Below are 14,214 nucleotides of genomic sequence, written 5' to 3'. Positions count from 1 at the left end.
GGACTGTAACAAGTGGGGTGCCGCAGGGTTGTGTCCTGGGCCTGTTGTTGTTCAATGTCTTTATAAATGACTTGGATGAAGGAATTGAGGGGGTGCTCATCAAATTTGCAGAAGACATCAAACTGGGAGGGGCAGCCAGTGGCACTGAAGACCGATCAGGATTCAAGATGAGCTTAACAGATTGGAGAACTGGGCCCAAACTAACAAAATGAATTTCAGTGGGGACAAATGTAAGGTTCTGCACTTAGGCACGAAGAACCAGCTGCTCAAATATAAGATGGGGGACATCTGGCTTGCCGGTAGTACATATGAAAAGGATCTAGGAGTCTTAGTAGAGCACAGGCTTAACACAAGTCAACAGTGTGGTGCAGCAGCACATAGCTTAAGCTGGATGAACAAAAGTATAGTTTCGAGATCAAGGGAAGTCATAGTACTGCTCTATTCTTCTTTGGTCACACCACGTGTGGAGTACTGTGTCCAGTTCTGGGCACCACAGTTTAAGGAGGATACTGACAAGCTGGAAGGTGTGCAGAGGAGAGTCACCAAGATGATCCAAGGGTCTGGAAACCAAGCCTTCTGAGGAGCAGCTGAGGGAACTAGGGAAAAGGCATATGGGGTGTTAGAGGAGGGATAGTACCTCTGGTGGGCCACGCATGCGCCTTCTGGGGTAGTTTGTCCATCTTTGGTCCCCACCCTGCACTGTGTTCTCACCTGTGGCTCCTAGAAGCTGCTGGCGTATGCCAGTGGCCACACCCTGGGGAACGGCTTTGACTGGCCAGCTAAACCAAATGAGGGTAGTTGTTGGGTCTCCAACCTTCAGTGGGTATGGGACTTGCCCTGCACGTGAAGACAGGCTTCAGCAGATTGAGTGGACAAGACCACTAGTGGGCCCAACAGTCAAGAAGGTGGTTTCTACACAGGCAGTAGAGGGAAGTAAAGGAATATGGGGCTCATCAACCTGGGAAGGTAGCCCGTCTAGGAGAAGGAAACTCTGATCCTACACCTCCGCTGCCTTGTGGAATATCTTGAGGAGAAGAAAAGGCTAAAGAGTAAAACCCTACACAATACAGAGTGGGGGCCCTGGACAGTTGGGTGGTGTCTTGTATGCCTCCTTCCAGCAACTCCTGCAGCCAAGCTTTTGCCTGATGTATTGTGCTGCTTTCCTTTGGACTACATCAGCAAGCCTGGGGGGGTGTCTTCTGAGCAGCCTAGGACCTCCATACACACTGCCCAGGTTTGCACCCCAGAGAGGAGATTTTGGTGCTGCTAACACAGCAAAAACATTGCAGGAGGCAGCAGCTGCAAGTTACCAGTCTCTGTATCCACAGTGGACGCTGTGACTCTCCAGCAGTTTGATTTCAACCCTGGACGCACACTCCATTCTCTTTCAAGACAGACTGATGCCAACAGCAGCCTGGTAAAGAGACTGAGAAGCGAAATAATAGTCATCGTCAAACATCTAAAGGGCTGTCGCATGGAGCAAGATTGCTTTCTCCTGCACTAGCAGCTAGAACCCAAATCAATGCATCCAAGTTACAAGAAGGGAGATTCTGACTAAACATCAGGAAGAACTTTCTTTTTGTATGGGCCATTTGAATGTGGAACAGACTCCTGTGAGAGGTGATGGGCTCTTTCCTTGGAGGTCTTTAAGCAGCAGTTGAGCGGCAATCTGTCATGTATGGCCTAGTTTATATTCCTGCATTGCAGGGTGTTGGGAGTAGTTGAACCTTTAAATCTCTTTCAACTCTACAGTTCTAGGATTCCAGGATGAGTTCTACTTCTGTACTCTTCATCTTCAAGTGGTAGCTTGGGAGTTACAGGCAGTTCACAGCCTAAAATGGGTCACACCCAACATCAGCACCATTTTTAAAAAGTTGTTTAGGATATGTTTTTAAATTGAAGAAGACAACCCAACTAGGTGTAAGAGGAAAAATGGAGGCTGGCAAGATGTGGGGTGGTCAGAGTAGAGAAATATGACTGCGCTGTAAGGCAATATAATGGCCAACATTCATTATGTAAAACTGACCAGAGAGTTAGCTCTAGAAATCTGATTTTGCATACATATGCTTGTAAAATACATAACTGGGATCCTGAGATGACCAAAGTACTCATCTCTTTAAGTTTGTTTCCAGCCTCAGTAAAGATGTGATATAAAATCAGATGGGTCTCTGTCCTGAAGGCAAGACATAGATGGGCATGGGGAAGGGACATCTCATGGTGTTTGATGTTAAAAAAATTGGATGACTCTGTAGCTTCTTTTGGGCTGGGTGGCAGATGTTTCTCCTAGATGGTATGGTTTCAGTACACACCAGCACCACTCTGCCCCATTAAAAAATCCTGGATTATTGCATATCTTTGGTGGCGTATATCGGACAAACATGAAATTCTATGAGGCATTTAGAAATTTACTATGCATGTTAAGCCTAGACTAGCATCCCAGTACTGGATATGAAGGAAACTTCTCCAGAGCTGTGGAATGTTGCATCACAGCATCATCCTGTAGTCTGTACTGCCTGGGTAGCACCTAGAGCAGGGGCCAGCAAGGTTTACCTTGCCTGGGCTGGTTCACTCCAGTGGAGATCCCACCGTGGGCCGGATCGCACATGAGCGAGCATGCCCGTGATTCCCAGCCTCTGTGCAGGCGTGATTTCTGGCACTGTGAAAACAAGTCCCCCGCGCCGGTTTAGTGCAGCACACGGGGACTCGCTGAGCGGGCGGCTCAGTTCGGGGCCAGCTCATGGGCCAGTTAAACGACCCCCATGGGCCTTAGTTGCCGACCTCTGACCTAGTGATAGTTCCCATTGCAGGGGCTGCATTGTAGGCTTCTCCTGCATGTAACAGGACTTCTCCCACATGCAGCAGGATTAGTACTGTTAAGCACTGCACCATGCAGTTAGCATCCCCAACTGAGAGGGGGGTGTCATTTCAAATGCTTCCCTGACCTACAAATCCAAATGCCTAATATTTTTGATTGTTGGTGCTCCTTAAAATACTGCTATCGGCAGTACCATCTCCATGCCACCAAGGTGATGTCAGCACACTGCTCTGGTATGCAGAAGGTGAACGTAAGGAACTTAAGAGGCTTCCCCAGCCCTGCCTGCGGAAGGACTGCACACAGGGCCTTCTGCATTCAAAGCAGGTGCTCTACCACGGCCAAATATCACTAAGGACTAGGGGAGAAAGGTTTCAAATTGCCCTTTTGTTCTGCTCTTAAGTCTTCCCCTCCACTATCCTCTGGGAAAGCATTCAACGGGTGCTAGGCTTTGGGGCACAAATCTAGGGCACCCCTCAGTAAAAACGAGGACGGTCCCCAAATGCAGATGGACTGCCTTGCTACGTTTTTTGGAGTGCTGTAATCCACACTGCCATCTAAAGAGGAGTGGAGGGATGTATAAAGACCACTGCGCCCAGAAGCCTTAGCATTACCTAACTGCGCCGCTGTACGAAACGATAGGGAGCACCCACACCAACCCCCTTCCTTTCAATCTGCAGTGGTACGGTCCAGAATTCTACCCTCTCATTCTGTGTCACGTAGAGCGAGAGAACGGCTCTAAGCTTCGCGGCTGCCATTCTGGAAAGGGACGTGAGTGAGGCGCGGGGTGGGGTGGAGGGAAGGAGCGTTATAGACACACACTCACACACGGCGGCCCGCAGACACTTGCGCATGCGCACACCCGTTTGGGAGGGAGGAGCGTCGAAAGGGAAGGAGGCACGCGCTCCTGAAGAGAGAAAGAGCGCGCGCGAGCGCGCGTCCATTTCTTCCCCCTCCCCCTCCCGGCCCGCTGCCTCACGTGGCCACGCCGGCGGGGCGCATGCGCTCGGCGGCGGCAACGGAGGCGGTTTGTTGTGGTCGCCATTTTTTGTTGCATTACTGGGAAATCCCGGCGCCGGAGCAGCCGCCGGAGTACGCCCCTTGCGCTGGGGGTGGGGGCGCAACCCGCCCGCCTGCCGCGCCCCGCCCCCAGCGCGCTTCTCCTCCTCAGCCCCAGCTTTGAAACACGCCGCGGGCCGCAGCCGCCTCCTCAGGTAAGAGACCCGCCCGCCTGCCTGCCGCTCCCCATCCGACCGCCCTCCGGGCCCTTCCCAGGGAGAGGAAGGAGAGAGAAGGGGAGGGAGGGACGGAGGGGAGGGAGAGAAAGGCGGGCGCCGTCGCGCCTTCCTCTTCCTCCCCGACCCCCCCTCCCCCAACCGCCACCCGTCCAATCCTTCCCGCCTTTCTCCTCAGCTCATCCCGGCTGCGGCGGGCAGATTCTCCCAGGGAGCCGGACTCTCTCCCTCTCTCGTCAGGCCCCGCCCCTGGCCGGCTCTTCCCCGGCTTCGCTTCGCCTCGGGCGGGACCCCGCTCGTCCTCCCGGCCGGGCCGCCCCGCCCCGCCCTCATCCCCTCCCCGCCGCCCGACCCCACCCTGATTCACCGCCGCCGCCTTTTCTCCCACTTCCTTCCCCCAAAACTTCTGCCCTCCGCAGCGCAGCCGCCCGTTTCTGCCTTCTCCTCCCCGATAGGCCCGGCCTTCCTTACTGAGTTCCCACATCCTCCTCCTCCTCTGATCGTTGCTGCTGCTGGTGGTGGTGCATGGATGGACAAGACCCATCTTTTTTCTCTCCCCCCCCCTTTCCCTTCGTCTTTCTTTCTTGCAGCCGTGTTAGTCTTTATTACATTAAGCACCACCCCACACTGTTTTCAGGCTTGTGGCGCCTTTTCAGTGTATTATTTTACTTCGTCGGAGGGCTCAAAAAAAAAAAAAAAGATTTCTGTGGCAATCTAATAGCGATATCAAATGCTCATTATTGTGATAGCAATATAACGGTATCAGATATTCGATTGGTATTAAATATTAAAACCACTGAAGCTTAGGCTCCAGTAAATCCAGTAGTCTTTAAGGTGCTCTCCTCGCCCCCCACCCCAAATCTCTTGGGCATTTGTGATGTGCAAATGCCTCTGGATGAGAAAATCACTTGAGTTCTGCTAACCTCAAACATATATGTGTATTGAGTGGGTGGGGTTTTTTTAAAAAAAATCTAGATGAATTAATCTATACTAATTTTTAGATGTACAAGGTGGTTAAAATGATGAGCCCTTTTAACTTCAGGTGAGCTAGGATTACCATAAATTAGTAAAGTAGGTAAATGTTGCTCCACTGTGCACCATGATTGATATGGGGCTTCTTGCATCAAGATACCTGTTGGGTAAAGCTCAGCCTTAAAAATTAAGAGAGTTTACTCCATTGGTTTAAATGAGATGTGGGTTGATCCCTTTGGGGATTTTACTCCTTCCAGGAAGTGAATTTATGTTTATATTTTTGCTGTATTTTTGGATAGCCCCATAAACAAGGATGTCTCCCCCTGCCCACAATCATGCTGTGAGCATTTCAACTATTGTGGTGTAATAGTACACTTGAGTTGTCTTCCTTTCTCTGGAGAAAGTTACCTAGAATACACAACCTTCATAAACTGCCCTCATCATAATGTGTCCTATGTTCTCAATCTTCCCCTCCCAGGTGAGGATAAATCAGTACATGGTATTTGTAACCTTTGGCTCAGCACTAATTACTATAGTGTGTTACTTGTATCTTTTATTTTTTTAAAAAAAAATCTTATCTCTCTCCCCCTCCCTGCCGCAGTTTCTTATGCTAATACCATAAATGCCATCATGCATAATTTCAGTAATAAGTTGCAATGATATCATTTGCAGCAGCTATGAATGGTAAGAGCAGGTAGTGGAAAAGAGATTTAAGTTGACAGTACAGATAACCTGTAGAACCCTTGCTCCAGGATGTTGCTGACGCCAGGTATTTAATAGTATCTATAAAGAAATAATCAGCGCAATCATATTAATGTTTGCTCTGAAATAAGTGCTGTTATGTGTAGTAAGGTTGCTCCCTAACTGCAATGAGCACAAACCATTGAACACAGGGGGACTTCTTTGTAACATATATAGATATAGGATTGTGCTGTAGATGTTTCACAAATAAAACAGATGGGATATAATTGTTTTCCATACGTACCTACATCTTGTGATGGAATTTATTTAATTCTGTAATCTGGATGGTAGTTGCTTTTACCAGTGCTGTCTTTATGACCTCAATGCTTTATGACCCCATGTGCCAGCTTACTTGGGTCCAGTTAATCGCAACTTTGCGTAAATTGAGATTTCCTTTGGTTTCCTGGAGCAGTTCCGTCTATGCATATTTGTGATACCTGTTGCTATTTACAAATGAGGTCATTCTTAGAAACAAATATAGAAAATATTTAATCTGCTTATCAGCAGTTGGTTTCTGAAAACCCCTGTATTGGTTCATAGAACTTCAGTAAGAAACCCAGATTTCTGTAGGTTCAGAAATTGTTTGTAGTTGTTGATGTGGATGTCAGGTTAGATATCTTGCATCTCTAGCTGTGCCTAAGTTGAACCTGTAAGTAAGGTTGAGACATGAATTTGTGGCATCTGTACAGCACTGGCAATTATTTGTTAGCCCCTGATTTTGAATAATAGGTTTTCTTGTTCTCAGACTCACACTACTGCAGTAATGTGAGGACACGTACTATCTCAGGTGTAATCGTAGCATATTAACTCATTTATGAGTGAGCACAACTTTTAAGAAACTAAGAATGTTGGATGAACTTTATGCATTTTTTCTGCATGGTCACTAGTAGGCAACATTTGTGCAGTATTTAAGTTCAGCATATGCCTGATTTCATACTAGTCTGCCCTATGCTCTTGCAAAACCCCTCCTGCCATTGTGAAGCCATGAGTATTTTCTTCACCTAGTCTAGCCTACACAGTACTGTAAGAGGTAGCATCACCGAAACCTGTGAGATAACTATGCCGTGCTAAGTGAGTGGAGACTAAGAAACGTATGGTGGAATTAATCTTTTCCACTCCTCTAGAATGGAAGCCTTTGGGAAAGGACCATCGGATAACATGTTGCAGACTCTTGTAAACTAGGTAGAAGAATAGGGGCTTCCTTTCCTTGTTAGGGTGCACTAATAGCTCAGGAGCATAAAAAGTTGTGGGACTGGTTGTTTCTGCAGCTGAGGAGGCTGAGCGGATAGGTGTCTCACTTTTTCTGATTTACCCAGAATGTTCAGATACAGGATTTTGGATGGGTAGAATATTTGTGTAGGTTGTTTGCTTGCTTGTTATTTGAAGTTACATAGCCTTTCACACTTGGGGTTCAGGTTTTTTACACACTGACTGAAAGTGCCACTGGGGACATGGAAAGGTTACAGTGCTATAGGCACTTCCTGTGGTTGCTCACTGATACCATGGTATTTACTGATAACATGTTGTTAGATGTGGACAGTACAGATAAGGATCAGGAAGTTATTTTGTGATAGAAGTTGATGATTTCATAAACCTCAGTAGTAGTTCAGTGGAAGATGACCCTTGGTAGTAAGTACAGTGAAAGGTGACATGGTTGGGATGTAGTAAATACTTTGTTCTTAGCTGAAAAGGACAGTAAAGAAGGAAAGAGAAGCTCTTTGAGTCTTGGCAAAATACAAGATAGCTACGAGCAACAAAATGTGAATTAACAAAAAAAAAAGACAAATTGATTATTGGATTACTAAATAGGTATTTTCACTAAGGATGCAGAGATATTAATAACTTTGTATAAGGCTTTGATGAAAGATATTCCAGATGTTCAAGAAGCATAATTTTATAGAACCATGGAGCTGAAGGACCCCAAGGCCACCTCGTTTATTCACCATCACAAGGTGGGGTTATCTGTAAGATCAATCCATGAAAATTCAAACCACAACATGTCACAAGCTGAGAGCAAGTGCATCACATAACTCTGTAAGCATAAATCATTTTAGGTGATTGAAATGAGCAGTCCAAGGCACATGCTGCAAATTCATGTTGTTTGTGACCCCTTTAGAATTACTGCAGGGCAAACTTTTGTCTACAGCCTTTTTCACCTGGTGCTAGTTGCAGAATTCTGACATCTTTGCAGTGATAGACTATTATGGTTACTGTTCTAGAAGATGGAACAAGTTTTGCATGGTTTTTCATAGGCAACCACAGCATCTGGTGCAGCCACCAGATACATTAAGGGCACCAAAATACCTGTTTCCTTCATGGCTTGTATTGGATGTGGCAGTAGCCCAGAAGTGGGGAACTCCTTTCTCCACCCACCCCTGCAGGCCAACTTGTGACATATGTGCAGGGGCTGTCATGCGGAAAGGTGACAACGTGAAAGAGACTCACCTTTGAAATCCGTTTGCAAACAGTTTCAATACATGCTGCTTGCAAATGGACTTCAAAATGATGGCAGCCATACCTTTACCTGACTTCAAATATGATGTTAGAAGTGGGACAAATCGGTATGGTTTGGAGGAAATGGCCTTGCAGGCAAAATTAGGACTTCTGGGCCTAATTAGGCCCATGAGCTGGAGGTTCCTTGTCCCTGCAGTAGCAAAAGATCAGTGAGATGATCACTATACTAGAGTAAAAGTAAGTTGAATGAGAAACATGGCACTGTCTGTTCTGTTTACATTCCCAAAGAGAAACTGAAATGTTCTAAGGTGGTAAGCAAGCAGCTCTGAGTTTGACCTCTTAAAGCTGAGGTTGAAAGATGACACGTCCACTTGAGAAATGATAGCCTTCTCTTAAGTGTGTGAATGGACAACAACATTATGATCTGGTGTCAGACTTAATATGGAACTAATAAGTTCCATGGTTTTATAGAAAGGAGGTTTCTTGAACCTGTTAAGACATCTGACAAAGTTTCTGTAAAAATCAGAGGCTTTACATCAGTTGTCTGGGTAGGCTATTTTATTTTTCCTGGATGCTAGCAGAACACAAAATTGTTAGCTGGGTAATCCTTTTATAGTTCACAGACTTCATTTTGTGTTAATTTGATAAAAGACTGGTTGCAGAAAATCCACAAAGAAGAGGAAGGTGTTGTTGTTAAGGCTTGCATACATTTGTTGATACTCTGTTCTCAGTTCTTTTTGAACTCTTGTTGAAACTATAGGATGGATACTGTTCAGCGGCCATAGCATAAATAACTCATTTGGCATTTAGCACACTAGGAAGCGTCTTCATCTATCTGAAGGAGAAGCTGGAAGTACAAAAAAGGACCTATTAAGAGTAGAAACAATGTGGCTTGTGAGAATCCTGTATCATTGTTGGTTTTACCATTGTGAAGGCTTCTTACTGTCATTCCAAATTACAGGGAAGTTGGGGCAGTATGACTACTTTGAGTTAAGAGCACATATGCTGATGGTCTTGCTGCCTCCTTTTACTATTTGCCTAAATTACTTTCTGCATAATTTCTCAATTAATTTAAACCATTAGGACTAATTCCTACCTGAATGGCTCCCCCACTTACCATTGTCCTGCCTTGAACTCAAGATCTGGGCGTGAGGTTGTACTTGAAGTTTTTCATACAGAATGTTGACAAACTGGATGCCATCAGATGGAACATAATTTACACAGAACTGCTATAAGGAGCCTGATGAAGTATCTTTAGTCTTTTCTATAAATCTTGTAGTCTACCTTACTTGGGTATCATTACATTTCATGAAATGTTTCTATGCTTACTTAACTTTTATCGGCCAGTGTTCCTGGTTGAAGCATTGTCCCAGCCCTCCAAATACCTTTTTCCAAATCCTGTGGAAATCAGTTCACTCCTCCTCCTTCTCACATATCCAACTTTAAATCCCCAAATACCTTGTTAACCATACTTAATAATTTTCTTGTACATCCTTCTTTCACATTTTGATTAAATGTTTACTTGTAGTAAACTTTGTGTGGGAAAATTTGCATTTTATTATAAGAGAAATAAAACTGTTAGTGGAGAAGGGTGATGGTCCCATTTGACAATGTAGATCCAGTTCAGTTTGTGTTATCTCCTTCCTAGCCTTCTTTGATTGTTCAGATTTTGCATTCTAAACCAAGGTAGATGGAGACCAAATGGCACTGACTATGTCAGCACATCTCCTAGTTTCAACACTGTTGCAGAAGATGGGGAAAGGGAATTTCCTAGTGTCAAAAAAGAATGAATTTAAGATAATGTAAAAAATAAGTTATATTAGGAGCCTAATATAGTGCTGTGGCCCACAATAATCATTCAGCTAAAATTGGTTTCACAATATTTTGGCCATAGTTTTAGGAAAGAGAAATATGTATAACAACCCTAACTCTGTATTCATAGTCAGATCATTGAGTTTATATAATTGGCTTTGAAATTCTGATTCAAGAGCAGGCCATTCCCAGCATTCCAAAAGCTTCCAACAAATTCAGGTTGTGATTGCCTCTGGACAATAGGTGTTTGGTTGTATTTGAACAACCTTAGTAAAGGAACTTGGACAGACCTGAAAGTCATTGCTTAAAATTTCAGCTCTGTTCACTGCGACTGACAAAAACCCACATTAAAAGCTAACAACTTCAGAATGAATTGGAAAATAATTGGTTAAACTAACATAACTCTCCAATGTACATGCAACTTAGTACTATGTGTAGTCTTAGGTAAAGGTAAAGGGACCCCTGACCATTAGGTCCAGTCATGGCCGACTCTGGGGTTGCGGCGCTCATCTCGCTTTATTGGCCGAGGGAGACGGCGTACAGTCATGTGGCCAGCATGACTAAGCGGCTTCTGGTGAACAAGAGCAGCACACGGAAACGCCATTTACCTTCCCGCCGGAGCAGTACCTATTTATCCACTTGCACTTTGACATGCTTTCGAACTGCTAGGTTGGCAGGAGCAGGGACCAAGCAACGGGAGCTTACCCCGTCGCGGGGATTCGAACCACCGATCTTCTGATCGGCAAGTCCTAGGCTCTGTTAGTTTCCTCATATTTCAGAAGTGAATATTGAGCATAAGCTAAAGTAATAAGAACCATGGTCAAAAAGAGAGAACTAGATTAGAATATTGAATATGGTATGAGGTTTGTCCATTGACTTAATACTAAATAAAACTGGAGAGCGCTGAGTAGTTTTTAAACAAGCACATATTTTATGCTAGTACAAACCTGTGGCTCTTACTTGCACAGAATGTAGTAGTAGTCTCTAGTAATACTGAGTTAAAAAAATATTAAACCCATTCATGGAAGATCAGAGTATCTACAGTAAAACTGTCAATGGCTGGAGGAGAACAGCGGGAAGAGACTCTCTGTTAGTATCCTGGGTCATTAAAACATATTGTGACATCCAAATCTAGTCACTGTTGGAAACAGGATACTTGGCTGGCTGGACCTTTAGTATGACCCTGAATAGCTCCTCTTGTCTACTCAAGGCCTCTTCACTGAGACAGGATCTTTCACACCCAAACATGACTAGTAGGTTAATCCATGTCACCCATATTACTGCCAGCAGTCTGCTGCATAGTATTCCCCCTGCCACAGTCTTAGTTCTGTGCACTTGATTTGTGAGATTTCCATGTATGTAATTCAGTGAGAAATCTAGCAGTAATTCTAGGCTTAGGTATTTTCAGTTGCACTGTGTTTGCTGCTGTATGATATCCTCATGACCAGTAATACAGTGTTTATCTTGAAAATATTATTATGCTCTGAACTCACTTCGGTCTGTGATGATAATATTCCCCAGCAATGTTTGTGACAGTGCCCTGAATCATCTCTATATACCCTACCTTTTACTCAGAAGTATGGCTCATAGACTTACGGAAACTTGTTCCAAGTAAGTGTGCTTATGATTTCAACATAAGCTTCTATCTTCAGCACTCTTGGAGGCACATTCCATTAAAGTCCGTGAGACATACTTTTCAGTGCAGTCTTGTTTTCCTCACTTTAATCCTTCCACATTGGTCTTCTCTGGCCTCTCTTGATATGTGTTGAATTTTATAAACAGGTTTTCTTTTGCTCTTCCTTTCCTCCCTGAGATGTTACTCAGGGCCCATATAATTCCACAACAGTGGCAGTTAACTCTTCAGTTCTTTTTGTCCAGTATAAATATGAGCCCGTTACATGCTTTAATCCCATGGCTTTAGAATGAAGTTCAGCACAAGGGATTCCTAATCATTCTGGCCACATTTTGACTGGGAATATAACTAAGCTTTATGAGGCTTGCATGTGATGAAGGTAAGACTATTACTAAGTTGCAATGAGGAAAAGAGCTTTCAAGGACCATGGAATAGATTCCACCTCAAAGAAAGATGCCATCTTGCCAAACAAGATGCTTTTCAGTGCTCAGTGTTTAAGGTAACAGTAGTCTGAAAGTTCCCAGGTTTATAATGAACTCTGTGGCATTCTGATGTAAATCACAGATAGATGTTTTTCTTCAATTAGGGAAAGGCCTGTGGCCCTTCAGATTTTGTTGGACTACAGCTACCAAAATCCGTGACCAATGGCCATGCTGGCTGGGATTGATGAGTGTTCAGAGTCCAAAACATTTGGAGTGCTGCAGGTTCCCCACCCCTGTTCTAAGGACAGACAAGTAGCTGGTATCCTTCCACATTGGATCATATGACATTAGAATTTTCTGCAAAGGTTTTGTTTGCTGCCTTAAGTTTTTGAGCATTTCTGAAGCCTGTAATTTAGACTGGGTTTGCCTGACCTTTTTTCTTTATTTCCACACCTCCAGTAGCTTGAGTTGAGTCTCTAGGCCCAGTGGGTTAGAAAAAAATGGCAAAGAAATGCAGACCTGCAACACAGGTTAGCAGGCACCTAGGCTTAAATAAAGTGAGGCTCCTAACTCATTTCAGGACCCTTTGGCTAGAACCTTGACAGTAGATTATAGGTTTCTGACTAGGGTGCAAGGTAGTCAAGTTGTATGTGGAGACCTAGCCTTTTTTTACCCTTGTCCTTTTTAAGGAATCTGTGAAATGTCCAAAACCTCTGATCTGGTAGAACTGTGGCAGTGAACCTCTGTTGAGGATATCTGGTGCTCTGTGGCTGGCAAAAGAAAAGGCAGGCACAGCTAGGGAATTGCAGCCAGGCCAGGCAGCCTTTTATGTTAGCCTTGCCAGTTACACCGAAGGATGGAGACAGATAGGAAATTCAATTCAAGCACCCCATGGGATTCTGAACTGGGGGAGAGTTTTGCACCCAGCTGGCTCTGAGAGTCACTGAACAGGAGAGATCACGACTGCCGTGAGTGGCTGTGGCATCATGCCAGCACCATGAGCCCTGTTGTTGCTGGGTCTCCCTTTGCAGGTTATTTCTAGCCCCTGTTCCTGGAAGGAGAGCCAGTTCTTTACCGAGGTATTTTTGGAGACTCTCGCCTTCTCCTCTTTCTTGCTTTGTTTGGGCATAATCAGCCCATTGCATCCCGGAGAACCTAGCAACACCGCCTGGCTTCCCATTGGTTCCCTGGCAGCTCCGCTTCTCCAATGAGAAGCTTGTTGCCATGGCAGAGGCACCACTGCACAGAAGCGAGTGAAGAGGCGGGGATTGAATTTGCTGCCTGGTGGAAATCTGCAGGGCAGAACAGGGACCAAGCAGAGGGTTAATGTGTAGCCTGTGGCCTGGAAGCGGAGTGCAGGCTTGGCCCTGTGCCAGTGACGTACAATGCCAGGGTGGGCTAACGGAATGAAACTCCCCTAGGTAGCCCTACATGTTTGGAAATGCAGCTTCTTGGCTAATTTCTCCTCTGCTGCAAAGAGAGCAAGTAACATGTTTCCTCTTCTCAACCCCTCCCCAGTCTGCCCCCCCCCCCGCCGCACAGCAAGAAACTGCTTTGGCAAGGGACACACACAGTCTCAAAAAGCTTGTTGTGCATTCTCCTTGTGTAGGGACTGGGCGGCTGTTGCTGTACAGTTCCTTCAGAAGCCATTGCAGTGGTAGAGCTGATAGTGCTGACATGTTCAGAAATCATAGGGCCGCCCCATGAATGTCTGAAAGTATGTTAGGGTTCTTTTCGTTTCAGTGGTTAGTGTACATTGTAATGGTTTAGCCCCCTTGTTTCCTCAGACAACTATTTTGTGCTGCCGCTATCAATGTTTTTAAATTGATCTCTCATCTGGTAATCTGTTTTATGGTTCTTGGTTTTTGGAAGGAATTGCCTTGTTGCAGTAATTTGGCTGTGGCAGATTCCAAAAGCTGCACCCATAAACTCTTACCCCCTTCCTTTCCCTTAGGAGGCCTAATTGGAAAACCTAGCTCTAGCACACATTAGGGCTAGTAAACCTCAGATTACTTGATAGGAGACCCTCCCTTTCAGTCTGCATGCCACTGAGCTGCTTCTATCCCCTTTCTGAAATTGTTGCAGAAGGCCAAGCATTTTGTTTGCATTTTTTTTATTACATTGCACCTATTG

At 45.0% G+C, this 14,214-nt stretch overlaps 1 protein-coding gene across 3 annotated transcripts in view; it reads left to right on the top strand.

The window, feature by feature from the left end:
* Positions 1–3,518: 3,518 nt before the first annotated feature.
* The window catches only part of DYRK1B (dual specificity tyrosine phosphorylation regulated kinase 1B), a 33,243-nt gene continuing 22,547 nt past the window's right edge, over positions 3,519–14,214 (top strand). The window contains exon 1 of one of the 3 annotated variants that reach the window (XM_083627176.1): positions 3,519–3,583. Coding sequence is in view for 1 of the 3 variants with exons in the window: in XM_083627174.1 (XP_083483300.1) it covers positions 12,017–12,038 (22 nt within the window). In the remaining 2 variants the exon portion in view is untranslated. Of the gene's footprint in view, positions 4,027–12,001; positions 12,039–14,214 lie in introns of those variants that run through there. The other 2 variants (XM_083627175.1, XM_083627174.1) reach the window with 2 other exon arrangements.

The sequence above is a fragment of the Podarcis filfolensis genome (assembly GCF_964270895.1).
Source record: "Podarcis filfolensis genome assembly, chromosome: 8".
NCBI lineage: Eukaryota > Metazoa > Chordata > Lepidosauria > Squamata > Lacertidae > Podarcis > Podarcis filfolensis.
The sequence above is the reverse complement of the archived record's forward strand: the minus strand, read 5'-3'. Positions and strand labels throughout refer to the sequence as shown.